At 54.3% G+C, this 27,210-nt stretch overlaps 1 protein-coding gene across 4 annotated transcripts in view; it reads right to left on the minus strand.

Annotated features, from left to right (window-relative positions):
• Window positions 1-27,210, minus strand: part of SMG6 (SMG6 nonsense mediated mRNA decay factor) — a 108,089-nt gene that overhangs the window by 12,819 nt on the left and 68,060 nt on the right. For 2 of the 4 annotated variants that reach the window (XM_082068295.1, XM_082068293.1), the window contains 2 exons: window positions 4,640-4,816; window positions 1,224-1,373 (listed from right to left, as the gene is read on the minus strand). In XM_082068295.1, the coding sequence (XP_081924421.1) occupies window positions 1,224-1,373; window positions 4,640-4,816 (327 nt within the window). Of the gene's footprint in view, window positions 1-1,223; window positions 1,374-4,639; window positions 4,817-16,627; window positions 16,770-27,210 lie in introns of those variants that run through there. The other 2 variants (XM_082068294.1, XM_082068296.1) reach the window with 2 other exon arrangements.

The raw sequence follows: 27,210 nt of genomic DNA on the forward strand, positions 1-27,210 counted from the left end.
TTCTTCCTCCTTGTATTAATGCGACCCAGGTACCTGCCAACAATAATGGACTCGCTTGCGGGGGCGGCCCCTTTCCCTCCCGGCGCAACTTTCTACCTTTGCCTTGATATGAATTGCTCCAAATTCAAATGAAAAAAAAAAAGAAAAAAGAAAAAAGGCAAAATCTGCGAGGTTTGGGGTGGGTTTGGAAAAGCGAAGCGCAGTGGTTCTGGGCCCGGCGCCAGTAGCCGGAGGGTACACATGTGCACTCTCCCAGTAGGGCCTTCAGCAGCCCTGTTTTACAACCACCTCGGCACACACTGCAGAGTTCACGCATATGGCCAGACAGATGTGTCTGGCTTACGTTCAAGGCTGGAAAATGAAGAATTATGGAAGTGAAGGGCCCTGGGCATTAGAGAGGGCGGAGGTGAGGGGGAGGGGAGCCAGGGAGAATTTTTTCCTCTGCTGAGAAATCCTCATCTGGGCTGCGAGGCTGGAGGAAGAGGGGTTTGAGCGAGGCAGCCAACAGCCATGCATGTGAGATTGCTCTTAAAGCAACAGCGTGCACCGCCAGGCATCTGCTCCCAGTCCAACCAGTTGACTTCACCAGCTCCCACTGGGAAACGTGCTCAGCTCCGGCCTGGGCCAGGCCAGGATCACCTGTATCCCGTCTGTTTGTCCCCATAACGATGGCAACGCTTTGCAAGCGGCGCTCTGGCTGCAGCAGCCGTTCGCAGACTTATTTTTCCTGCTGCTGGCTCTCACATGAACTCTGCCGTTCACGTCCCACCCTCTCTCCCATCTGCCTGTGCCCCGCTGGACAGAAAAGCTGATTTCTCACTGAGTTTTGCTGCCCCAGGCAGGGGACAGCCCATTGCTGGGCACGCGTTGCCTTAAAGCCACCAGCCCAGGGCTCCTGGCTGTGCTGGCAGCTCCATGGAGAAGCTATGTGTGGCTTCACAAGGGTCCCAGGAGTCCCCAAAACATTTATCTCAGGGCCTGGAAGGGCAGGTCTTACCCTGGGTGGAGACAGTAACACTGATTTGGTCCTTTCCACCAAAGGCAAAGCTCAGCTTGCTGCTGGGTTTCATGGAGGCAGCACAGGGCACCTACACCAGGGCTACAGGACGTCCCAAGAGGCCACTGGTCCTGCAGCGTGGCAGGGAAAGGGCTGTGCACCATCAGCACAGCGAGGTGGGATCAGCCCATGCACAAGAGCAAAGCAGCTCCTCAGCCTGTCCTACCTGAATCTTGTCTTGCCGACGCTGCTGCTCAGCGACTTTCCTGGCCAGGGCTTGTTTCTTGGCTCTGAGCTCCTTGATGTCCATCTCTCCTCCGCTGCCTTCAGCCTCAGAATCATCTTCATAGGCCTCAATCCTCACATCATCTTCCTTCTTCCAGGAAATGCAGAAAGAAAAAAAAACGGAGAGAAGTCATTGTAAGGGATGCTGGTGGCAGGTAGCGTGTAATTTCTGCTCTCTCTCTTCCAGCACACAAATCCCTGCCGGGCAGGGTCCATCACCACCTGCTGATGGGCAACTGACTATTTCTAAACATCCAGAAGAAGTAAGCAAAATAAATAAATAGTAAACATCCAGGCAATGACAAGGTGAGACAGGAGGTAATGGGGGAGGGAAGGCAGCAACCGGGCAGGGCAGGGGCAGCCCTGCTTAAAGATCTGTTCTAAAATCAAACACTTCCTTCACCTTGGAAAACTCTTCCCACTGCCTTGGGTGAGTCACTGGTGTTTTATAGGCTTCAGTTCTGTAAAACCACGGTATTTCCCTGTCTCTCCCCTTTGCCTGGCTGTTTAGGCTGCACATGCCTTGGAGCAAACGCTGCTTCTCCCCACCAGCCTGCACTGGGGCTGTATGCGCTGCCCTAATACCGCTGCCTTGTCCCAGGCCAGGCACATAAACTGGTCATCTTGACAGAAAACTTGGATCCACGAACGCAGGAGACCAAGGAGCCTGTTCCCCATCTCCGTTTTCATTTCTGAATAGGTCAGAGTGATTCCTGCACCCACCCCAAAACTTCCAGCTGGGCTGGAACAGATGTTTTAGGAGACGCTCAATCTTGATTTTAAAGCTCCACATGATGGAGAATCTGCTGCGTCTCGAGGTCAGTAATTTCAACGGTTAATTACTTCTTCTGTTAACATTTGCATCCCACTTCTAGTCGGCCTTTGCCATGCTCCTGCTGGCCGGGAACCTTGTCACTGCTGAACTGAAAGGTCCCTGGTTCTCCAGCTTCCTGCCTGCCCAAGCACTTCTGGACCATGTTGCATCTTCACCCTCTCCTAGAGACCCTTCCCAGGGAGAGCTTGCCCAGTATGCCTGAACCGGAGGCCACAACATGAGCCATGCTGCTCGTACCCCACCTGATGGCCACATTGACCCTTCCCTGTGCACCCAAATCTCCAGGACACAGGAGAATGGAAGGTGGTGGCTGGTGTTTAACTGGGGATCAGCCACAAGCCAGTTCCACCTCCAGCTTCACTGCTCTCCCCGGTAGCTCCTTGCCCAAAGGGGAGACCACAAGTCCCTGTTCCTCAACACGTGCCCCACTGGTAGCTACCTGCAGGTATGTGCTGCCCACAAACCGTGTCGCCGATCAGACAGCCCCTTGTCTCGCCCAGACCCCCCTGCTCTCACCAGTGCGGTGACCATGGACCTTCCCAAGCCCCCGCATTACTGATTTCCCCTTCCCTGCACAAAAGCCAAGGGTTGGGATGGGGTTGGGAAGAGTTCCCAGGTGGGACCTGGGCAGAAGGACCTGCTCTGAGGGCTTCAGGGGATGGATCCTGTACAAAAGGATCTCCTGGATGGACAAGAGCATCGCTACACACCCTGCCCTGTGCTGGCTGCCATGGCACGTGTCGGCAGGAGGGACTCGGGCAGGAGCTCGTGGTCTTAATTCAGAACAAGCCTAGCACTGCGCAGTTGCGTACCCAACCGTTTCACCCAGACCACACACCCGCCTGGCCACAAAACCACGTACTCTTCTCTCCTTGTGACTTTTTAGCCATGGGAAGGAGGAAGATGGAGCCCTCAGGCTCACTTCCCTCTGCCGGGACAGCCTGGACCACAGGGGACAGGGGATGCTGCCAGAGAGACAGCGTCGCACAAGGGCCTCGGGATCTGCTTGCCCAGGCTGGTGGTGGTCACGCTGGCGAGCTGGGAGCTCCTGTGTGATTGGAGCCCGAGGAGGAAGCTCCAGGGTTGCGCAATGAGCCCACGCAGAGGTTCCCACAGCCAGAGACTGTGGGGATGGGGCAGGAGGGAGCTGTGCTCCATCCCGTGTTTGTTCATAGGAGAACAGGACCTTCCCTGTCATGACACTGGGTAGAACCTGAAGATCCCCCCATAACATGTACTTTTGGTGGTGTCAGCTTGAAAACCTCCTGCACCTTATCACTGAATCACAGAATGGTTTGGGTTGAAGGGACCTTCCCAGCTCCCCCAGTGCCAGCCCTGCCATGAGCAGGGACATCCTCACCAGCTCAGGTTGCTCAGAGCCCCGTCCAGCCTGGCCTGGGATGTCTCCAGGGATGGTTCCTCCACCACCTCTCTGGGCAACCTGGGCCAGGCTCTCACCACCCTCAGCGTAAAAAATTTCTTCCTCGTGTATGGCCTGATTCTCCTCTTCTTTAGTTTAAAACCATCAGCCCTTGTCCTTCTCCAGAAGAGGACAAGGGTCCAGGTCTCCCACCTGGACATCTCTTGCTGCCTGGGGTTTTGCTCTGAGCCTCGGTGCAAAAAAAACACCTAAAATCGGCTCCCTGCTCAGTCAAAGCCGGCTGTTGCGACCAAGACGGTGCCGAGCACGTTCTTGCTCTGGGTTCCTCTGGCTATCATCGCCCTGGGGTGTGCAGGGCCATGGGTCACCCGGTGCTGGCAGAGGCAAGGTAATATCCCCTGCATGAGGCGACACATCCTTTGGCTCTGCAGCACTCGGCCCCGGCACAGGGAGGGGACCCAGAGTGAGCTTGGGCAGCTCCGGGCCACCCAGCTGCCCGCTCCCAACGCCTCTGCCCCTCTCTCCTGTTTCCTTGGCCTTTCCAACTGTAAAATTAAACAGAAGAAAAGAGTCAACCTGCAGAGCGGTTGGCAGGGCCCTTAAACACACACATGGAGCCTGGAGTGAAGCAAGGGCCTACAGGAACAAGCAAGGGCAGAAAAACAAGAGTTGAATTCCTTAATCACATCAGGATGTGAGAGGCAGGGGAGGGACGGGGCGCCAATGTCAGCTCTTCCTGTACGTGTGCTGGAGGCTGGAGCTCAGGCCTCCGCCGCAACGAGCTCCACGGCTTATAAACTTGATCCTGAAGCTGAACCCTGACACCCCCTCGCCCACCTCCTCTCTGGGGGCCGTGGTGCTGCACGTTATTAAAGCTCCCCCCCGATTCGGGTATGAAAAAGCAGCATCTGGAACTCATAGCAGATAGAGGCACGCGGGGCGGACTGGCAGGAAAGGGCACGAGCAAAGTACACTCTGGAGACGAGGGCTGTGCACCATTTGCCCCCCCGCTTTGCCTCCCCCCATAAAATGCACATGCAGCTATGCCGGCTATAAATAGCGGGAGCTGCAGGGCAGGCAGCGGCTGGGCCCCACAGGGGTGATTCTTCCTTCACCGAGGCGCGCTCTTCCCGCACGGTACCTGATCTTCCAGTTGTTTTCCCTCTTGGCTTCCCATTTCCTTTCCCATGGCGTCTGGGACGGGTGCCACTGACACATATTTTCCACCCTTGAATGCCAGCAAAGGCTCTTCTTGTCCACAAAGGGCTTCCAGGAAATACTTCAGAACTGTGACCCTCTTGCAGTCGGCTGCAATAACCTACAGGGTGAGGACGAGGGGGTTGGGGGGAGAAAAAGGAAAACAAAGTCAGTGCAAAGGGGAGGTGGACGGGCAACGGCTGGGGGAAACATTTGGGGCTAGAAGACCCAGTGGGATGTGTGGGGTGCCTCCCTTCTTCTAAACAGGGATGGAAGGGGCCTGCCCATGCCTCGTGGCCTGCTGTCCCCAGGGAAAAGGAGGCAGGTGAAGATGTGACACCCAGCACTGCTTTGTGTCTTGTCTTGCCCGCTCTGTGCACCCCAGGGCTGCCAGGGGGCAGCCAGCTCCCTGCCCAGCCCCACCGAATGGGGAGAAGTCCTGCTGAAGTGTGAGAAATGAATGATGTGGTCTACCCTTACTGTTTTCATTTTGCCTCCATCACCAGATTCCACCCTCCAAAAGCTGGGGAGGGATGCAGGTGTCTGAGAGGGCAGGTGGGGGCATCTGAGAGAAGCCAAACCCCTCCTCATCTCCAGCCTGACCCCGGCCTGGGGGTCCACCTCATGGACCAACTGGGGAGCCCTGTCAGGGAGGCTGGGATGGATCTGGTGAGAAGGAAACTCAATAGCTTGGGTAATTATCCAATTTATGAGGCTCTTAAATGGAGTTTCCAGAGCACGGGAGCCCGGTGGCTCCACGGCACCGTCCCATGTGCCACAGCCTCTGCCGGCACCTCCACCCCAGCGCAGACCTCGTCCCCTCGCAGCTGGGTTCTGCACCTGCAGAGCTGGCCCTGGTGCTTCCTGCTCACCAGCATCACCGGATTTATGGGGAGAAAGTCAGCAAACAGGGACTAGAATTGACGCATGCTATGGAGACAAAATATGTTGATGCCCAAGTTCCTCCTGTCCCACCAAACCACCCTGGTTTTGTTCTGCAGCCTCAGAGACCCCAAAAAAAGGGGGGATCCCAAAACTGTGGAGGGGGCCAGACCCCACAGAGGTGACTCAACCACGCATCAGGGACGCTGCCTGCTCTCCACTGCATGCTCACACTGTGTGATACCAACGCCGCATGCCTCGGTACTGGCTTAGCAGAGCCCAGCTTAGCAGAGCCTGGCTTAGCAGAGCCCGGCTCCTCACCCTGCCGTGCCGTGCCGAGCGCCGGGCTGGCAGCGACACACGGCTGTGCCGCACCAGGCTGCCGTGAGAGGAAACTTCTGCTCTTCCACCACGCTGCCAGTTTCCTCTCTGCGGGCTAATTTTAACCACCGTGCTGCCGTAAGTGTGTGTCAAAAACCTGACCCTCCTCTGACCTCCAACCTCCCACCCCGGCTACCGCCAGAGCGAGACACCCACATGGACCAGAAGCCGGGGCCACCTCTGTTTGAAGCTGTGTCCCCCCTGGGACTCTGTGTCCCCCTGTACCTGCACCCAGAGGCAGAGGGGGAGGAGAAGCCTCTTCTTCCTCTCAGGACGCAGTTGATGCTGCAGAGAGGGTGCAAGCAGCATGATGGCAAGAAGGTATTATTTCAGGGAGCAAGGGACCCCTAACTACTGATTCTGCTCCTAAAAAAGGGGAGCAAAGGATGAGGTGACATAGCCCAGCAGCCTCAGGAGCAGGGTGGGTTGATGGGGACTTTTCCCAGGAAAACCCTTTGCTGTTTGGGAAGTGCAGTCATAAGTAACCCCGGCAAGTGTCACCGAAGGAACATTTCCACCCTCCTGGCTCTCCTTTAGGAACGATTCTGCACAGGGGAAAGTCAGAAGGAAAGAGAACGAGAGCAAAGTGGGAATGGCTGTCATGGGAAACATCCCTTCCCGGGCTGCAGCGGCCCTGGGGGAAGTGGTGGAAACCTCAGCGCCTGCTTCATCCCCAGCTCGACGGGCCAAGGCTGCGGAGACCCGGCCTGACTCACACGGGGTGACTTCAGCCCAGGGATTTTCCAGTCCTGGTATCTGCAGTTCCCTCGTGCCTGGGCTGGGCGAGCGAAGCACCCGCTGCCGCTGGCACAGCCGCGGGGACGTGCCGGTGCCAGCACCGACAGCAGCGGCATCGGGAAAGGGGATGCAGGAACCGGCTGGCTAGAGATGGGCACCCCATCCCAACACCATTCCCGAGGGATTTCTCAAGACACCTCCAGCAATAAAAGCCATCGCATCTAGTTTAGGAGCCGTGAGGTTTTCGCGTGTGCGTGAAGGGCTGGGTGCTGACACAGCTGCGGCACAGCCATCCCTGCACAGCAGAGCCTTAAATCTCGCTGTCAGAGCCTCCTGGATTGGGAGGGATGAAGAGCTGCTTTCACCCGTGGCTGGGGACAAGGGCAGGTGGGTTTGCTCCTTTTCCTCCCCTGAAGAAGAAACAATTAGGAAACATCAGATTTCCTGCCAAGCCAGCACAGCCCAATGTTTAAATTCAGCTCATCTGCTGGGGAGAAAAGAGCCCAGCTGAAGGCCCATGACATAATGCCACAGCAACTCATCTCGTGAACACATTTTTCCAGCCCACATGAATAAAAAAACAGGGAAGGAGCAAAAAAATGCTCCGCACATCCCCATCACGTGCAGCCCTGCTCGGGGAGGACGCGGCAGAGCCCCGGGACGCCTGCAGCCGGGCTGTCCCCAGCCTCTGAGGTGCTGGGAAAGAAGTGACCTGTGAGTGGCACCCAGGTCTCTCTCGAACGGCGGAGAGGGACCTTGCGTGCCACCGAGAAACCCGCTTTTGTCAGGAACTTCCTGTTTCGGAGTGGAAACGTGAGCGCCCGCGGCAGCGCTGGGATGCCCAGGGTGGCAGGGACGGCCCTGAAGGTGTTTGCCGGCTCTCGTGGCGATTCCTCGTGGTGAGGATGCCGGGAGCCATGCCCAACCTTCCCAAAGGAATGGTCGTGTACAGAGTGACACCATGTCGAAGCATTTGGTGGGGAACAGAGCCGCTCCGCATGCCCTTCCCCCCCCAACCATGCAGTGAGGCAGCAGGAACCGAAAGCCTGGCTTCGAGTCATCGCGGGGTATTAAAATAGGCCTGACACGCACACAGCCGCTCTCAAAGGAAAACTGAAACTGAGAATTGCTGAAGTGGTCTGGTGCCCCCGCCCGTGACCTGGGCTCAGTTCCCCAGGGGTGCGAGCGGCCGAGGCACCGCCGAGCCCCTCGCCACCGCGGTGCCTCTCGGGGACACGTGGCTGGGGACCAGGCGCGGGGCGCAGGTGGCTTCGGCTGCAGCAGCCCCGATTGCCAGCCTGATTTCATCATGCCCGGAGACAAGAGGTTTCTAATCTCCTGCTGCATCAGCCAGGCTAACCACCAGCTCCCAGCACCAGCCACCACTGGTGGCTTCCGAGGCACACGGATGAGGCTCGTTAGCGCTGCTAATTCCTGGGTCATACATTAACATATTAATCATTGAGTAAGCCACAGCAGGACACACGTTAACACACACTAACTGCCAGCGGAGACCCACCGGGCTGCACATTAACTGTACCAGCTGGTGGAATTCCAAAGCCACTTTGCGGCGCCAGTGCCACCAGCACCCTGCGTGTGTCACCTCCTGACAGCGGCCAGCAGCGTCCCCAGGTCTAACGACGGGTCCCCAGATCTAACAAAGCTGATCACCTCCACGGCCTTGGCTGTTTTTCCCCTGCAGATAAAACAGGTTGAAGGGAAAAGCTTCCTCGAGGGCAAGGACTTCCACGGGCACCTGGCTTGAAGGAGATGCAGCCTTGACGACAACATGTGTCCTCCAGGAGATTTCAGGGGAGGGAGAGGACTGGCTCCAAAAGCTGCGAGTGTTGTGCCCGGGAGGGACGCACGGACCTGGTGCTGACAGGGTGACACAAGCAGAAACCAGCCACGGTCTCGCTTTGGGTCAGAGATGCGCCTGGAGCTGGGGGGACACAGCCCCTCTGCCCCCAGCGCCGGCCCCGCTGCTCCGCACACGGTTCTCCCGCAGCTGAGCGAATCGCTGTCACACCCACCGCCGCCTTCAATCAACTTTTACAACTTGTTAATTTTACGCAGCGTCCTAAAGAGCAAATAACTGGGAGGCAGGAATGCAGACTCCTCCAGCGAGTCCAAAGAGCCTCCGGCAGCCAAACCAGCTGGCCAGGGGAACCCCGCGCAGCCTCGGGGACCTGCCACATCCTGGGGGGACTTGGTCCGGAGAGGGCTGCCCCGTGCCCACGGCAGCCTCTGGCAATGCCACGCGGCATGTGGAGAGACCCCGGCAGCTTCTTTCTCAGCAAAACCTTAAATTCCATAAGCAAACAGGAGGCAGCGGCTTTGGAGGAGGGTTTGCTTGGAGGACGGGCTGCCATTGCCGGCTCTACATTCCTGCGTTCAAGGGGGAGACACGAGCACATCCTGACAGCTGGATTCAGAAGGGGAAAAGGACATGAGAAGTTTGAGTCATAGCATGGAGAGATCCCATCCCAGATTCGGAGATGGGAACGGGATAGGAGTGGGGACTCAGAGCCAAGCTCCAGCACAACCCAGCGCGGGGATAACACTGTTTTTGCCGCATCAGTTTAAACACAGCTTAGCTGAAGTAGCTGAACGATGCTGAAACCAAGTGAGCCCCAAACAATCTACACCATGCAGCGTCTACATGGCTGAGCTGAAACATTTGCACTGACCCTGCTAAAACATCCAGCCACGGCTAAATGCCTCCCGGTGCCCTGCGCAGCCTCCTCCCGTCCCTGGGGAGCCAGCTCGGAGGCGGCTCAGCGTGCTGGAGGAGGAGCAGAGAGCTCGCTAAGGTCTCATCCTTTCTGGGTTTTCATCTAGCAGGCTGGCACAAAGGCTGGGCTGGGTTTAACCCTGGACTTATCACAGCACAGCTTCTCTGGGCTCGTTCCCTAGGCAGGATGTGACCTGAGAAGCCCCTCACCCTGCCCCAAATTCAGCATGTGGGGGGGTTTGGCCACCTGGGTCGGGAGGACCGAAGTGTCCGTCATGGCTGGGCAGCGGCACTCGCAGCTGGATTGCAACCTTGGTTTCTGCAGCTGGGCACTGACTTCAGCCACAGCTGCTCTCAGAGAAACCTCTGCGACTGATCCCACCAACGGGCTCGGTGGATGCGGCTCCCACGTGTCTGCAGCTCTGTGCACGGCCTGAGAGAGCGACTGTGGCTGCAGCAGGGCACAAATCAAGGAACCAATATCCCCCATGTGTCCCGCTGCTGCCCTGGCTCTACAGAACCCAGCTGGTGCCAGCCTGGCACCAACCATGGGGAAAGGATCCACCACATTCACATCTAACGCTGTCTCACAGCACAGAAGTGCATCAGAAAATCCCCAGGGAGGGCAGAGAAAGTCAGAGAAGAACCACTCCAGTTGCTTTTCACTGCTGGAGAACCCTTTTCTCTGCAAAGCAGGGGCTCCTCAAAGAGAAAGTGTTAGGCCATATCTTAGCCAAAGCTCTGTCCCAGCAGGCTGAGCCTTGCAGAGAGGCAGAGCTCCAGCCACCGCACCAAGGCCCTCGGTCTCAAGACGAGTCATGGCAGCAGATGTGCTCTCGACCTGGCCAACTTCTCCGTCTTTCCAGCCCTGGCCCACGTTGCTCAGCCACGACTGGCCTTTAAAACTGGAAAACAGCACCGAAAGGGAGCCAACTGCCCACCATCGCTAGGCTTTGCTGGGCTAAGCCCAGCCTTGCTTGTTCCGCACAGTGATGCAAAGACGCAGGGATGATATAAAGGTGCAAAGCGGTAGATCAGAGTCATCCAACGCTTGCTGTCAGAGGCCAGAAGCAGCCCTGAGCAGCCTGGGAAGATTCCTACCATGGAAGTCCTCAAACTGCACCCATGGCACTGGTACCTGTCCCTGTGTGCAGGTGTAGGACATGAAGGCGAAAACCAGCGACGGGGAGAAGCTGTGAGCAGCTGGGGATCCCTGCCCATGGAGAAGAGCCCTCTCCAGAGCTGTCTGTCTGCCAGGGGCCAGTTCTCTCTCCCTGACTGGCACCTAGTGGCTGTGGGGCAGGAATACAGACTGAATTTTTACCGATCTAGGCCAGAAGACACTTAAAAACCCCACGTGGAAACCCCATGCTGCCACAGGTCGCAGCCTACATCCCTCAAACCCTCTGCGCTGCGGCACAGCCTGGCACCGCCCCACAAAACATCTCACAGCTCCTCTCAACTTGTCCCTTCCTTGATGACAGCTCAACACAAGGCTGGGGAAAGCTGCTTGTCCACTCTGTGGAAGAGTCAACACCAAAGCCACCTGAAGCAGATGCTCTGGATGGAAAGTCATTCTCCAGACCCCTCCTGAGCTCAGGACAAGGCAGAGGTCTGGCTGGAGCTGCCAGCCCAGGACCGACTGCTGCTCTGAAGCTATACAGCCCAGAGAGGAAAGTTTCTGATGGTTTCCAAACCAAGCTTCTGGCTTTGGTTGATACTTGGAAAGACTTGCCCTGATGTCTTATTCACCTGTTAAATGTGCTAAAGAACTTTTCTGTCAGTTCCTCTCTCCAGTGAGCAGCATTTGCAGGAGGGAGCAGTTGGCTCCAGGCTGCATCCAACACCTGGTAGGCAGGAGGTCAGCTTTTTTAATTTTACCCCCATCAGCCCATTCCAGCAGCAGTATGAGAGAAAACCATGACTTTAGCCTGGGTGAGAAGTCCCAGGGAAGACGATGGGGTACAGGAGATCTCCACAGAGCGATGGAGATGTTTCATCTGGTTTGTGAGCGTGGCTCCTGCCTGGTTCTCATTGTGTCCTCAGGCATCGCTGCCAACAGCTCAGCGAGAGCTACAGGCTTCCCCACATTGCAAAACGTTGCCTCCAGTAAGACACTGCAAGAATTTCTGCAGGAATTTCCATCGGAGAAAGCATTTGCTTCCGCTCCCCACGGTGCCCCAGCGCTGGGCAAACCGATCCCCGTAGCTGTGAAACATCCGGAGCATTTCTGCTCTCCAAGGTGAAGCACTGAGCGCAGGACCACACGTTTCAATTGTTTGTCAGGAGAACACGGGGCTAAAAAGTCACAGCTCTGAAAGAGGCCTGTGAAGGAGGTAGATGACTCCAGGAGATACAGCGAGTCACGGCCAGGGATGACCTGTTACAGTCATCTTGATGCTTTCCTGTCTCCCACCCCAGCTCCCAGCACATCCCAAAACTTCCCAGGGGAAAAAGAGATAAAACCCACAGAATAAAGTGAAGACAAGTGTGAAGGAGCCTGCTCTGCTCCTCCTTTGCAGGTCCTACTAACCAGGGACGAGCAGTCCCTGACGGGCTGCCCCAAGCCCGCCGTCCCAGGCTGGGGAAGGCAAGATCCCAAGATCCGTATCCTCGGCAAAGCCGATGTGGCACCACCGACAGCTTTCGCAGGGCACGGGCTGTTCTCCCTGCTGTGAGAGCCTCCAGTCTTTTCCTTTTCAGGGACTGGGGGGAATTTATTTCCTCTGCCATTTCGGAGGATGCCTGCCTTGCCAGAGATTGTTTTGCAGAGTTAAGAAAGATAAGAAAGTGGTTAGCAGGCTCTTTGGCGGAGGAAGGGAGGATTGCTTAGTAAGGGAAAGGGGACGGCTCGGCTCTCGGCAGACACACGCTGCCCTTCCTCTGAGGCCACCGCTCCAGGGGACGCTGGGGACGGGGATGGTCCATCCCCACACCTCTCCATCCCCAGCGCCTCTCGGGTCCATCTGCTCATGGGGCCACACTAAGACCAGAGAAGCTGTTCCTGTGCCAGGGTTAGGATCTGCCTCTCCTGGAATTTGGGAAATGTGGCTGACAAACGTTCGATCCAACATCTCGACCGCAAATCTCAATGTGCTCTTGCAACAGCAAGAGCCCTTTTTTCACGGGGCGCATGGAAAAAGCTGCAACCTCCCCGTTTCAGAAAGCACCTCCTGAGTGGCGGCAGGAGGGAGCTGCCCTCACCAGAGTGTTTTTATGGAGCAAGCCCTGAAGATGCATGACTGCCGAACGTGTCCGTCCCTGGCACAGCAAGACACTGTGGCACTATGGGGAGGTTCAGCTCAGCCTCCCCCCGACTCTACACCCAACCCTCACGCAGGCACCCTCTGAACAGATAAAGGCGTCGTGCACCGAACAAGCGTTTTGCTCTCACCAATAGGACGAGCTCTTACGCAAGGACTTCCCCAGGGAGATTTGCCCCGTGATTTGACCCACAGAGCAACTCGGTGATTCCTGTCCCACGGGACAAGACACTGTGGTAGCAGAGGGCTGAGACGGTGGGAAGTTGGGTGGTGGAAGGAAAAGAGTTACAACACAGGAGCCGGCGAAGTAGGAATGAGGTTCTACAGTATGAAAATAGCAAAAAAAAAGGTGTAAACCAGAGCTCACCCTTCCAGCATCCACCCGCCCTGCCCACAGCGGCCACCTCTCGCCCTTCCTCCGTCAACTCTGCCACAGGCAGCGAGGAAACCGCTGCGTTCGTCGGTAACACGTGTGGCACGGTGGACTGTGTGTCAGTAACACCCAGGGCACAGTGGACTGCCACCCCCGGAGGTGTTAACAGCCCACCGTGTCCCTCGCAAACCTGAATTCTGCCCTCGGCAGTGGGAGCGAGAGGAGAGGTACGAGCTGCGATATTCTGCCTGGTCCTGGCAGAGCCGCCCGGGAAGCCATTTCTGTGAGTTTACACAGCTTATACGTTCTCCATGCAGTTCCTGGACGCCTTCCATCGCAGATGAGAGTTTTATGTCGAATTTTAAGTTTGACCACAAATATTTAAACTTCCTTGGACCACAAATGCTGTATCTTCTTTGTGGTTGAGCTGGCACCAAATGAGTATTTACAGATCCCTATATGTCTGTCTGTCATTTAAATATCTTGCAGAGGTGCCAAAAGCTTCAAAAGTGGGGGGGCTCCTCAGGCAGACCCCCCATTCCTCCTCTCTGCCCTTGGTTACTCGGTCTGGGCAAAGAAGAGGCGCAGACCCCGGCCAAGCCCTTGCAAAGGGCACAAATGCTGCTGGGCTGAGCATTTCGTACTCACACTCTATTAAGCTTTTCAGAGAATGTCATCTGAGATCCCTCCATAACTTCCACGGCTCCTTGCCCTGGTAGATATTTGAACTGGGATGAAAGTCTTCGGAATTTTCTCCTCTTCTTTTAGGAAACTTGGGATTTCTGAGTCTACGGGAGTCTGTTTTAACGAGAACCGCTAAAACCCCCTGAAGCAGCGCGGCTCCCACCTGGCCGCCGCTCGCAGCCTCCCCGCGGGTGTTTTCACTTCCCCAAACACAAGCGATTCTCAGAGGGTGACAATCCTGACTTGCTGAACTGGGATCCCACTCTAGGGAAACTGGTTAGAGTGGTTTGTCTCAGTGGCAGAACGATACCGACTCCAGGGAAGGCCGTTTGGCCAGGAAAACGCAATCAAATAAACACCGTACAAGGTCCCTCTAAGCACCCGATGCTGAAGGAATTCAGCGTTGCTATCGCATGTAGCTGGATGGGGAGCAGAGACCTGAGGGTCCCGGAGATGACACTCAACCAGGGGGGTGACTTATGGGGAGCAACAGCCCCCAAACCTGAGTCAGGTTGCATGTGTTTAATTTCCTTATGACTTTTTAGTCTAGGACACGAACTGGATGCTTGCACCACCGATTTTAGGGGAGTTTTCAACACGTAGCGGTGTGGTAGACGCTGCTGCTGCAATGTTGCTTTTCCCAGCCCAGGGACTCAAGTCACCAGCCGGTCGTGACAACACTCAGGGAGCTCCCCCGCATGTCCCACATCCCTGGGAGCCACAGAAAGACTGCGTGCCCGGGGGCAAAAATCTGCAGTGACGGCTGCCCACATCAGAGGAAACAGATACCTGAGTCAGAGCAACGCGATGAGAAACCGCCGCTCCACAAACCAGAAGCCAGACTGAGCAAAGTCAGCGCCAAAGCTGCCGCAGCACTGCTGGGGGGCTCGGGGCACGCCGGCTGCCCTCGGCTTTGGAAGCTGAAAGAGAAGCAGCTTTGCTTTGAACCAACAAGCAAAGCTCACGAGAACTGGCAGCGAGCAGGGCCGGAGCTGCTGCGTGCAGGGAGGTTCCTCTGACTGTTGGCTCCTCTGCCGGGGCCGCCGATAAATTCCCTTGAAAACAGAAGGGTGGGGATACGGAAGGCAATGTAACACCAGCAGAAAAATGCCACCACAGCTCGGTCAGCTGCGACACCGCAGCCCCAGAGATCTCAGCAATACTGGCATTTCCACCCACCGCAAGAACCACACTGGCAGCGCGCTCCCGGCAGCTCGGGGCAGAGTGGGAAGCAGCTCGCGCCGCTTCCAGCAGCCACTTCAGGGAGGGACAAATGCCGGTATTTTGCTTTACAGTGAAATGCTGCCACTTAGGGGACTCCCGATGACGTTCGTGTGTGCCTGAGAGCCCATGTCCTCTTCCAGGAGGGGCTGCTCTGAGCAAGACGCGCTCCGTTACCCAACCAGAGAGGTAACTTCATGCCCTGGATGGGAGCTCCAGCCCGTGCGGATCCTGCTCTGCCTCCAAGGCAGCAGCAAGCACAGCTCTGCTACTTATACCCAATCCTCAGCTCTTTTGGCAGATGATTAATGGCCTGAGCCTCAGTCACTTGCTTCCAGCCGGGCCGAGAGCTGCAAACACACCTAGAGAAGGGAAGGAGGAATTGGAAGGGTGGCTGGTCAGCAAGAGGAAAACTATTCGCTGCGTCTTTGTTTTCTGCAGAGCTCCTCCTCCCGGGAGCGGGATGCTGAGCACAGAGCAGGGCCCCTGCCCCGAAACGGAGCAGCTGAACCAGAACAATAAGGGTGGGGATTCTGGATGGGTCCTGACAAGTGGGGTGGGCTGGAGCAGGGGCACCGATCCATCCTTTTGACTTCATTCACACTTACAGCTGCATTAGAGACATTTCCTGAAAGCACAGTAGGAAGAGAGGGGTATTCGCTCACTCCACCCTCCATCTAACACTGTCCTCGCGATCCAGCCGTGCACCCAGAGCCAATTTTGGCCTCTGGCAGAGCCACAGGCCAGACATTACAAGCGCTGGTGTGAGCAGCGCAGGTCCCCACCCGATGAGCAGCACACAGACTTGGAGCAGAGAGGAGGGGTGCTGCAGCCAGCAAAAAAAAGATAATAAATAATCTATGTAGGGAAATACACAGCATTTGAGCATGTCCAAGGTGGCCCGGGAGGTGACAAGGAGGTGTCAACAGTAGGACTTGAGCATTTGGCTTCAGGACAAGAAAAGGTGCAGCCACCAGCTGATGCCACATGAAACGAGGCAAAGCTCCTCCTGCAAAAGAAAGGAGCCACAATGCTCCCACCCCGGGGGTGACCGTACTGCCTTGTCTACAGCACGTCATCTCCCGATGATGCCATGACCTGCACCGCCGAGCAGAGGATTGGAAACAGCACGGCGAGCCCTGCGCCTGACTCACCGCAGCCTGGGAGCCCGCGCGGCCCCGGCGCATCGTGATCCTGCATGGCGAGCCTGAAAAACAACTTCTTTTTTTCTTCTAAAAAACAAGAAACCAGCTGCCCTCCTCCAAATCTGGAGTTACTCAGCCTGACTCACACCAAGGCTCTCCTGGCGCTGCCGGCAGAGCCTGCGCGTACCTGGATGGGCTGTGCAGGCTGCGCTGGTGACACCCGGCGCACCGCACACCTGGAGCTGCGGCACTTCCCCGAGCGCCCGCGACACGAGCTTGCTGCAGCCAAGTTAATTATTTTCAGCTTCAAACTTCAACCATTTTTGGTGAATCCCCAAATGTGAAAAAACAAAACAAAACAAAAAAGGAGAGTATAATTTTTTTTTAAATGGGAAAAGTATTTCTTTCATTCTCCCATAACACAAATCCAGCAAACATGAAAAACATGAACCCAAACCAAAGCTCAGACATCACATCTGGGGAGAGACCAAGCATGGAAAATTTTAATCCAAAGGTTAATGTTTGGGAAGCTCCGAGTGTGTGAAAAGAGGGGTTAGATGGGTGCTGCTCCACGGCTCGAACAGTTGTTGCCGCCAAGTGGTGGCTTTCAAACGGTGCCTGCCCGCCCCAGCCCAGGCACTTGGGGTCAGAAGCTAAAATAGAAAACAACTGAAATCATTGCGAGCAAACAAACAGGCAGATCAGATGCTGGAAAAGCCAAGCGAGGAAGGAGCCAGCAGCGTGAAACGCAGCTCGAGCCCTGTGACTGCAAACAGCCTCCGGACTTGCCGCAGTGAATTGCACCAAAACTTGTGACAGGGGTGGCCTGGCCACCTCCTCCTGCTCCCCTGAGCTCTCCGGTGCCACCTCTGCAGCTTGCAGACCACTTGACAGCCCAGTGCCACTGCTGTCACCTTCATCTCCTTCGCTCGCTGCTCTGCAGGATCACACTCCAGTGGTTATCGCAGCTTGGGTTGTTGTTTTTTTTATCACCCAACAGCCTGAAACTTCACCCTTCTCACCCAGAACAACCATTTCCCAGCCAAGCACAGAGCACCCCACTCTTTGCCTTCACCCCAGCCCATGCACCCCTGTACCTGCCTGGAGCAGCACGTCCCTCCTGCCCTGCACCCCGAGCCACTGGGCTCCCGTACCCCCACTCCCACTGCACATCTGCCCTTTGCGCTCGTGCCGCCGTTCTCCCCACATCCTGCCTTCCAAATGCCTTTGTCTTCATCTTCTGCATTAGATTATGCCCTTTCCAGGCTGCTCCTTCCAGACACTAGAAATCTCTCTCTCCCCAGATATAACAGAATAGCATCCTAATTGTCTTTGTCAGGGACGGGGCCACGCTTGTGAAATTGCCACGTCTGCTTGCAGGGCTGTATCACCAACAATAGCTTAAAAGCTACAGGAGTTACAGTGTCGAGTCCTCCCACACTTAACTAAACACAAAGAGAAGGGACCACATGTCTGCAAAGCTGCCACGCCAGGTGGGTCGCAGCCCGGCTCCCCGGGGGTGGGAAGGGAAGGGACGGCACTGGCGGGCGTGAGAGCATCCGGCAGAGCCGCATCGCTCGCCACGGCTTATTTACAGCATCCAGAGGGGTGCTGGAGGGGACACGTCCTGGGATCAGCCCAGGCAGAGCTGCCCCCTAAGACAGCAAGAGACAGGTTCCAAAGAGCTGCAGCATCCCTGGGTTGCTATGGTTGCATCCTGCAACATACCTGGGTCCCTAGCTGGGTACCTGGGTCTCTACCTGGGTCACTGTCACCTCCTGCAAGTACCCCAGTAGCTCCTTCCCAGACAAATGCCTCCTGGAGCCACAGGAAGGTTTGATTTTCAGTCCGTTGCTGAGGGACACAACAGAAAATGAGTGTGTCCTGCTGCAGAGGGAGGAGGAGAGAGATGTCTCCCAAATAGTTGGTACATCACATGTTGCTCCCCCCAGGATGGTGGTGCTGGCCACAGAAGCACAATAAGGAGGAGAGTTTGGATGGATGGTGGGGTTTAGCTCCAAAGATGCAAATTTTGGATGGGTGCAAAGCTGCTCAAGACGTCAGACAGAACCAGGTTGCTGGGGGACACACAGACATGGACCAGAGAAGGGGAGAGGAGAAATCTGTTGTTAGCAGAGGATCTCTGCAAAAAGGTGGGAAAAGCATAAAGTAGCGTACAAAAATGTAAATGAGCCTTTAACAAACCATTAGATAACCCAGCTCCAGACCAGTTCTGTGCGTATAGGACCCCAAAATCCAGGCACCTCTCACGCAGCTCCTCAACCACACTCCTCTCTCTGCAAGAAGAAACCTAAATCTGCTTATGACTAACAGCATAAGCACAAAGATAAAGACAGGGGAAAAAAACAGAAGTGAGGTTGAGAGAAACACTAGGAATCTCTGCAGACACTGAATATTTCTCTAAGCTTAGCCCAGAAAAAGGGCTCTGCGAAGAAAACATGCAAAACACCTCCATCCAGGCCAGGGCGGCAGCTGCAGGGGAAGGACCGACAGGAATGATGATGCCAAGGGAAGACCCCGAGGAGACGCTGAAGGGAAATTGTTGCAGGGCTCACCTGCACAGGCAGGGGAAAGGTGTGATGAGAAACACGAACAGAACTGGCAAAGACAGGGCTCGGGACTGGGCTCCCCGGGGGTTCGTGCTCACGGCAGCATGTGCGAGCACGTCGAGAGGAGTCCCAGCAAAGGGACCCGCTCCAGCTGCCCATGGACCAGAGCTCCTGCTCTTCAGCCCTCCAGCCAAGTCGGGGGGAAATGTAATCAGAGCAATTTCTATTAGCAAGAATATAAAGACTTGGAAGCTCTGGGCTGTCTCTTGACAACTAATTAATTACCAGGTAGCATCCCCTTGAAGCTGCCAACACAGCACATGCAAGTTCCAGCATGATTTAGGGTGAGAGATGAACTTTACAATAAACTCTAGAATTTTACTTCATCTCCCGCCACCATCTGAGATCCTGGGGGAACAGGAAGGGGTGGCAAGAGGCAAACGCTGAAGCCATCTGGGATCATCATTAACTCCTTCACTCGTGGCCTCTGAAACAAAATGCCGACTGCGCTGGGAGCAGCAGCTTCAAGCCAGATGAGAGCTCCTCATATTCTCAGTTTCTTAAACGTTCTCCTGCCAGTTTCTGTAATCGTGTGCCCACCCCCTTTGCAGCCCCCTCGCCCGTCCCCCAAAGGCTCCTTGTTTTGGCTGTCAGGGCAGCCACTATTAAGAGCAGAAACTCCATTTCAAATGGCTTTAGGTGGTATTTTCTTTGCTAACAGCAACAAAAAGGAGTAAGAGAAGAAGTCTGTCAAGAAAGCAGAGAAAAGGATAAGAGGACACAGAGTGACTACTGCTGGCAGAGCTTTTTTGGGAAAACACAGAAAAAACCCACCATGGCAGAAGGTGCTGTATCTGAACCCCAGGGACCAAGAGCTGGAGCTTATGGACCTGGCTGGTGGGTGCCATGCCTGGTCCCTCGCCTCCGACCATGTCTCACCACCTGCTCTCGTCAGCAGAGCATCACTTTCTAGTTGCTTAGTTCCTATATTATTACAGGATCGGTGCATCAGGACAGTCACGGAGCTATGTGCTGTGTCCCCACACAACTACACTGTACTGGAGGAGTCTTCCCACTTCTGGCAACCAAATTGTGCTGCCATGAGCCTCTCCTCCCCTCTGAGCCCAGGACTAAGGCACCAAAACCTCAGACCAGAGGGCTGGTTTTGTCTGCGCTCAGGGCGGTGTGAGATTAACCATCAGCAGCATGTGAGGACAGCGGTAAGTTTGAGGGCTGCCTTGAGGAGACATTTTACATGCGATAACTGTCCCACCTCACCACTGGAGACAATCCTGGGAGCCAGGTGGGCAGCTTTTGGGACCAGAACCCTCCATCTCCTCGCTCTGGGTCACAGCTTTACCGGTGGCCATGGATTTCTTCCTTAGATACCACGACAGCCACAGGTCACCTTGCTCAGGTGCAAATGTTCTGGGCTAAGCCAAAACATTTCTTTTTCAGACTTACTTGATCTAAGTCCAAAAACTGAGATGACATCAAAGAGCCCATTGAGTAGATCCCCTCCAGAAATACGCAGGGACTTTACCTCCTTAGTACAAACACGGCTCCCCTGAAGACTTCCTGGGAACAGCTGAAGCAGCATCGCACTTCAAAAACCAGCCTGCACATCACAGGGGTGAGGGGGAGCTCAGTTCTGGCCCAGGATTGTTGACAACCATTTCAAAGCCCGTGAAGGATCACACACAAAAATTGTCACAGCCCTTGGGGGGGAACAAAATTATCTTTTCCCCAGGAGATGGGTTGTAAAGGCAATGGCAGGGCAAGAGCCGTCACATGAAAGAGTCAAGGAGAGCATGCAGTCTGATTGAGAGAAAGAGAAGAACATTTAGACGATGGAGCGATTTACCCCTCCTGGAAGTGGTCGGTGATGTTTACCACGAGCTACAATTGTCCCTTCAGGGTTTCAACCCGTGCTGAAAAAGCCCATCTTCTTCTGAGGGATGGCAACCGCCAGCAGTTCTGTCCCTGCTGCAGCCCCCAGCGTGGCTCTGTCACTGGGGTCACTTCCAGAGGGACAGAGGAGACCTGCAGGAGCCCGGGCTCAGCCATGGCACCGAGTGACAACCAGGAGATAATGCCGCTTCCTGGAAGAACTGGAACTGATGTGCAAATAATGAGAGAAAAATGTGGGGCGAGGGAGGGTTAAGGAGAGATTAGTCGGGGGCACACTCTGGGAGATACACAATGTGAAGTATGAGGGCAAAGGAAATGAAAACTGGAAACTCAAACATAGTCAAGAATCCAATCTCAGCCTGGGCAGGAAGTTTACACTCTGCTTCTAAATATACATGTTTTTAAATCAACAAGCTTTCTTGTTCCTCAACTCTACTGTACAACCACACAGGAGAACTGTGGGGATAAAGGCACTGCCAAGCTCTGCCTGGAGAGGCCGGTTGTCCCCAACAGTGACAAGGCAGGGGATGGACACCCCTCCCATAGCTCAGAGCAGGGCAGCGAAGGCAGGATCCCGAGGAAGCTCCAGGAGAGCAGGATTTTCAGCTCCAAGCACCCTGCTGAGCACCCAGCCCCTGGCAGACAGACTCTCCTGTGGTCTCACGTGCCACGTCCGCAGACCACGGGGAGGAGAGGAACCGATAACCTGTGAGCACCACTCAGATGTGGTGCCTCTTTCCTTCCTGCTCTCTGGCCACTGCATTCACGCTCAGCAGTCGCATAGTCACATATTTTTTTAATTTGATATAATTATCTCCTAGAAATTACTGTACACAGCCTCTTGGGATCTAAAGCAATTAAGTGAAGATAAATTTCTTTCATGGAGCAAGCTGTCAAACGATGAAGCAATTTCATTCCCCATTTGAAGTGGAAGCTTTGGGTCATGCATGGTTTATTTGAAACAATGCCATCACCTAAAGCTGCTGATCTTATCTGTCTCCCTCTGTCTCTCCATTTCAAACTGCTGAAGATGTGCAGCGTGGCACTGCCTGAAGTGATGACATCTGGCACCAGGCCAGCTGCAGAAACAAGCTGCTCCTCCCCGAGTCGGAGTGCAAGAGGCCAAACATTCCTATTAAAAAGGGGGAAACCGAGGTGAAATCTGGGAAGAGCTGAAAAGCGGGAATCCTGCCCGAGGGAACAGGAGACCCACGAGCTGCAGGAGGAGCGAGGTGCCTGCAGGAAGGGACAGCGCTGCCCGAGAGAGGACGGGAGCACGTAGCGCATCTCCGAGGGTTAACAGGCAACAATGCTTCCCCTTCAACACCAGACTGCCCCAAAACCATCTAATCCAGGATTCGAGAACTTCATCACCACAAGGAACTGTTCATGTGCTTCTGTCTGCATGAGGAGTGACACGGCAGGACCGAAATTATACCCGTTAGCACATACATGCTACACCTCTCATGAGTTCCAGCAAATTCTCTCCTGTCCTCACGTTTCACCATGCCAAGATGTTTCATTTTAGATGAAAAAAACCCACATAAAACATAAAATAATTCATTTAAATAAACCGTTCTCCAAAGCAGCATTTTTTATCCTGAGAAGGGGAGGATGGCCAGAGATGCTGTGGAGTAGAGGGGCCATGATGAGGACTCCGCTCTCTCCACAGGTTCAGTGCTGAAGATGCTCAGATCCTCCCGGGGGAGGAAGGAATGAATGGTCCACTCCCCACAGGACATGGGCACCAGCCAGGCCAAGCTTTGGATCCTCAAGCAACCTAAAGGTGCGACCCTGGCAGCTGAACAACCTTCACCTAACTACTGAGAACAAAAAGGCAGAAGACACCAAAAAGAACAAGTCTTTGCCCACTCTTCTATTTAACAACTGCTCCGACTATACACTTGCAATGATACAATCACCCAACGCACCTGTACGAATATTCACTCCTGTTCCAACCTACTCAAATCCATGCACACAACTCCCTTCCAGCTCTCCAGACTACAAGGATTTATCTTTATTACCCTGGCATTTCCCATGTGATTAAGCCTCTTGTATGTTTAGCGGGTACCACATACACGAGGTGCCCTCCATGCTGATACCTGTGGATCTCTCCTCTCCCGTGCCAAGGTAGTCACTAAAGAGCAGCTCTCGACCACAGGGAAGGTGGTGAGGACACTTGTGTCTAAAAATGTTGAAGCTGCAGCCGTGATAACAGGCAACTACTGAGCAGATTCAGCTCCCCTGGACCAGACTGATAGGAGCATTTCATCCATCAGGTTTCTGCAAAGCTCAGATCAAAACGGATCAAATCTTTGTTCATTAGGACAGATGCTGAACTAAAAGAGCTACCAGTACTAGAGGGAGCTAACAATGCAAGCTGGCAAAGGGTGAAAGTTCAAGAAGCATCTAGGTGACTTCAGAGTGCAAGTGCGATCTTCAAAAGGGATGTGCCACATCCCTGGCAGCTGGTAGGCTCCAAAAATGCACATCGGCAGCTGTGTCACGTCCCTGACGCTCTCTGAAGTGCTGCCCCGCGGCCGCTTCTCCACGGGAAACATGCGTATGGACCAGGTATCAGGTGAACGGGCACAGCGCTAAAAGGATGTAACAAACTGTCTATAAAATCTCTTTCCTTCAATAATGGATGCTATCCCACACGTTACATCATTTATGCTTAAGGAACCAAAATGTAAATCTGTTCTGTTGTTCACAAACCCAGCAGACCAGCTTCTCAGACCTCAGAAAACATCTTTGTCTCCATACTAAGAATGTGTGCTTATATATGCATCTACCTATCTCAAGTACAGTGAAGTTTTGGGAAAGTTTAAAAAAAATAAATCAACAAAATCACTAGATGGAAATACTATTATTGTCTCTATTCAATATAAACGTATAGACAAATATTTGTTACATATGGTGGAGCAAATGCTTTATGTAAAATGCTGGTATGCAAAACATTATGGCAAATGTTGTTAATTTAAATAAATTATGGCTTTTACCTTATGTTTAAGGAAATATATGCAAATATGTTATGGGGAAAAATTTGATTGAGTTATCTGGATTAAATATCCAGCATTTTTGGTGTCCCACCACAGATGCAGCTAGACCAGCAGCAGTAACGTCGCTCATGCGAGGCATATGTTAGGGAAGAATTTTAACGCTTCCCAGTGAACCCTCACTTAATACCCGCTCGTTTTCCTCGGGGAGGCGGGTGGCCTGGGGCTGAAATGCTGGGTATCAGGGGTTTGTTCTCATCCTGAAGCTGAGGCTTCCTGTGGGACCCGGGTCAGTCCCTCGGCCTCGCGTACCTCTGTTGCCAATCTCCAACGAGGAAATTGCTTTTCCTTCTGTCATAACGCGTTGTGGAGATACGTTCATTAATGCCTGGGAAGTGCTTTGACTTCAATGACGGCGAGAAAAGAAAACAATAAATAAGATGGTGGTGGTGTCTTCTCTTTCTGATTTGGGATGTGACAGCACGAGGACACCGAGGGTCACAGCTCCAGCCCAGCAGGAGCTGGGCTCTCCGTCCTCACACAGACTCAGCCCGGTATCCGTGGATGGATCCGGCATCCACAAAAACACCGCGAGTTCCGTCTGGGAGCAGAAACGTGGGGAGCAGACTCCAAGCTCAATGACAGAGGTCACCTTCCGTCTCCCGTAGAGACAGAGTAGATCCCCATCTGTTATTTGGGCTGACCACTCCCTGCATTCCACCCAGTCCACTTCTCTGGCCAGCTTCCCAGGACGTGGATCTTTCTTATTCAGGATAACAATGAGGAGTTATTAATTGGGTCTTTTTTCAGGTTTCCTGAGGTCCTTCCAAATGCTGCGTTGGTGGATACCACAGCCGTCCTTGTCTTCAGCAGGGATGTTTTAAGCATTTCACTTGGTCAACGACAAAAATATAAGTAGTGGTGTGAATCGGGGTCACCCCAAAGCCAAGGCAGGGTCACAGATGAAGAGTCAGACCCAGGACTGAGTTTAGTACCAGAGAGCAAGGTCTGAGCGGTGGATCCAGCACGCAAAGCATGAGGCAAAGAGGCAACCCCGAGTCCCAGGGCCCTCCTGCACATTAAGTCTTGAGCACCACAAAGATTGTCCAAGGTGAGGCCATGCTTCATGTGCACAGTCTGTCTCAGCCAGCCAGAGAAGCCTTTCCATTTCCTCAAGGTTTACTCTGGGTAGCAATAAGAGATGGCTCATTGGGAGGGGATCCAGCATTAATGGTGATTTAATGAGGCCTTTCAATGTTCTTGCAGGCTCATCAGCAAATTCCACGAGGTCTGGACTCTTAATATGTCATTCCGAGTACACTAAAGTTAGTGAATACCTCTTTTATAGCCAGAACCTTGCACTATCTGTGCCTGATGTCTTGCCAAGATGTGGTAGGTTTTGTGCCATCGGGGCGCCGGTGTGGCAGAAGTGAGGCCATTACCTGCGGAAAAACCCCAAGGGAAGCCAAGGGCGCAGGCAGCGCACGCTGAGCAGGACACTTCATGGAATGATTCTCCTGTCCTATGTCACTCCACTGATGCTGACTCCAGCAACAGGTGGTCAGTGAGTTTCTTGAACAGGACATTTCCCGTATCTTAAGAGTTCATCCCGAACCTCTGCAGGCAGCTTTTAGGACAAAAAAAAGACTGAATACAAATAAGCTTTCTGTCTTGTTACATAAACCTGGACTGAAAATGACAGAAGCAAGGACGCTCGACAGCGAGCATCATCTGATCCACAAGAAAAGATCCAATGCTGCCTGAAACCAGGCATGGGATGAGGCTGATTTATCCTGTCAGGCTGTGCCTTGAGCTGATGATCACATCACACTCCCAGAAAACAATTTAAAAGAGCCTTCTGCTGACACCAGAGACAAACAGTGCAGCACTGGCTGAGGAACCGCACACGTGCTGGTACACGTGCACAGCTCACGCCCAAGCTGATTCACTTGGAGCCGACACAGTGGCTAAAGCACCCAGTCCAAGCCCAGCTTGGAGGAGTGGTAGAGGTGGATCCAAAGCTGGGAGAAGGCAGGGAAGGAAAGGGTGGAAACGTCACGAGTCACTTGAGCAAATTCCCCACAGCTTCCCCATGCACCGGAGTGCTGCTCGCTCCCTCCGGGTGCCAGGAAAGAGGCATCGCAGGAACAGGGAAGGTTGTTTCCACCAACAGCTGGTTCTTCCCTTCCTGCTTCCTCCCCAAGAGATGGGGCTGCCTGGAAGGCAACACCTCATACTTCCCCGCAAGCCATGTCCAGACCACAAAGCCACCCTCACGCTCGCAAACAGGCTCATTAAGAGAACACGTGTAACTGGATCTTAACACGTTGGCAGGTGGTTCCTCACCTCGTAGTGAGACTGCAGTTCCCACACAGCAGCTCTCAGCTTCAGGACGGAGGCAAAGCAGCAGGACCCCAGCTCTGCAGAGGGCTGGCTAGAGCTACTGTTAGATCGTAGAATGGTTTGGGTTGGAAGGGACCTTCAAAGCTCCCCCAGTGCCACACCTGCCGTGAGCAGGGACATCTTCACCAGCTCAGGTTGCTCAGAGCCCCGTCCAGCCTGGCCTGGGATGTCTCCAGGGATGGTTCATCTACCACCTCTCTGGCCAACCTGGGACAGTGTTTCACCACCCTCAGCGTAAAATATTTCCTCCTTATGTTTGGCCTGAATCTCCCTTCCTTTAGTTTAAAACCATCATCCCTTGTCCTATCACAACAGGCCCTGCTAAAAAGTCTGTCCGCATCTTCCTTATCGGCCCCTTTTAAGTACAGGAAGACCCCAATAAGGTCTCCTCGGAGCTTCTCTTCTCCAGCTGAACCTCCGAACTCTCTCAGCCTGTCCTCCCAGCAGATCTGTTCCAGCCTTGGATCATTTCTGTGGGTCCTCTGGCTCCTCTCCAGCAGGTCCATGTGTGCCCTGTGCTGAGGAACCAGAGCTGGATGCAGGACTCCAGGTGGGGTCTCACCAGAGGTCCGTTCCTCCTCACCATCGCGCCTGTCTGGCCAGGGCTACGGGATCTGTTAACGCTTGGCTGTGGCAAAGTGGCTGCAGAGCTCTGAGCTCCTGCTGCTTTCAACACTGTGTCTGCAGCGCGGTGCCACAGCCGTGTGTCGTCAGGCAGGCAGCTGTCCCCAGCCCCAGCGCTCTGCGTGGCTGGGACGAGAGGATGTGAACAGCCAGTATGCCCCAGAGACTGCAGTGCACAGGATACAGAGTGGATTAAAATCTGGTCAACAGAGGTCTGAAAATGTCAGCGTAAACAGGAGGGCAGTCCTGGCGGGGCCGCGGGGAAGCTTGCTTGGGCTTATGCCGCTTAACAATAGGTTCAGTGACCTGAACAAAGAAAACCTTTACTGATAAAGCCTGGAGATTAGACACTGTCTCCTACCCTCTCAATCTTTGAAGAGACCAATTCACCAACAGAGTAAAAAAACCTCAAAATCACTCAGTCACCTACTCACGAGCAAACAACGCACTGTCTAATACAGCTAAATGCAAAGTTGTCCTTGTAGGAGCAAAGGTGGTGGGATGCTGGTAGTGTCTGATGGGGATGAGAAGAGCAGCAGAGCACAGTGGTCACTTGGTCACTTGTCCTTCCAAGCTGGTGCAGCAGC

This window comes from Streptopelia decaocto (genome assembly GCF_964273445.1).
Source record: "Streptopelia decaocto genome assembly, chromosome: 18".
NCBI classification, from domain to species: domain Eukaryota; kingdom Metazoa; phylum Chordata; class Aves; order Columbiformes; family Columbidae; genus Streptopelia; species Streptopelia decaocto.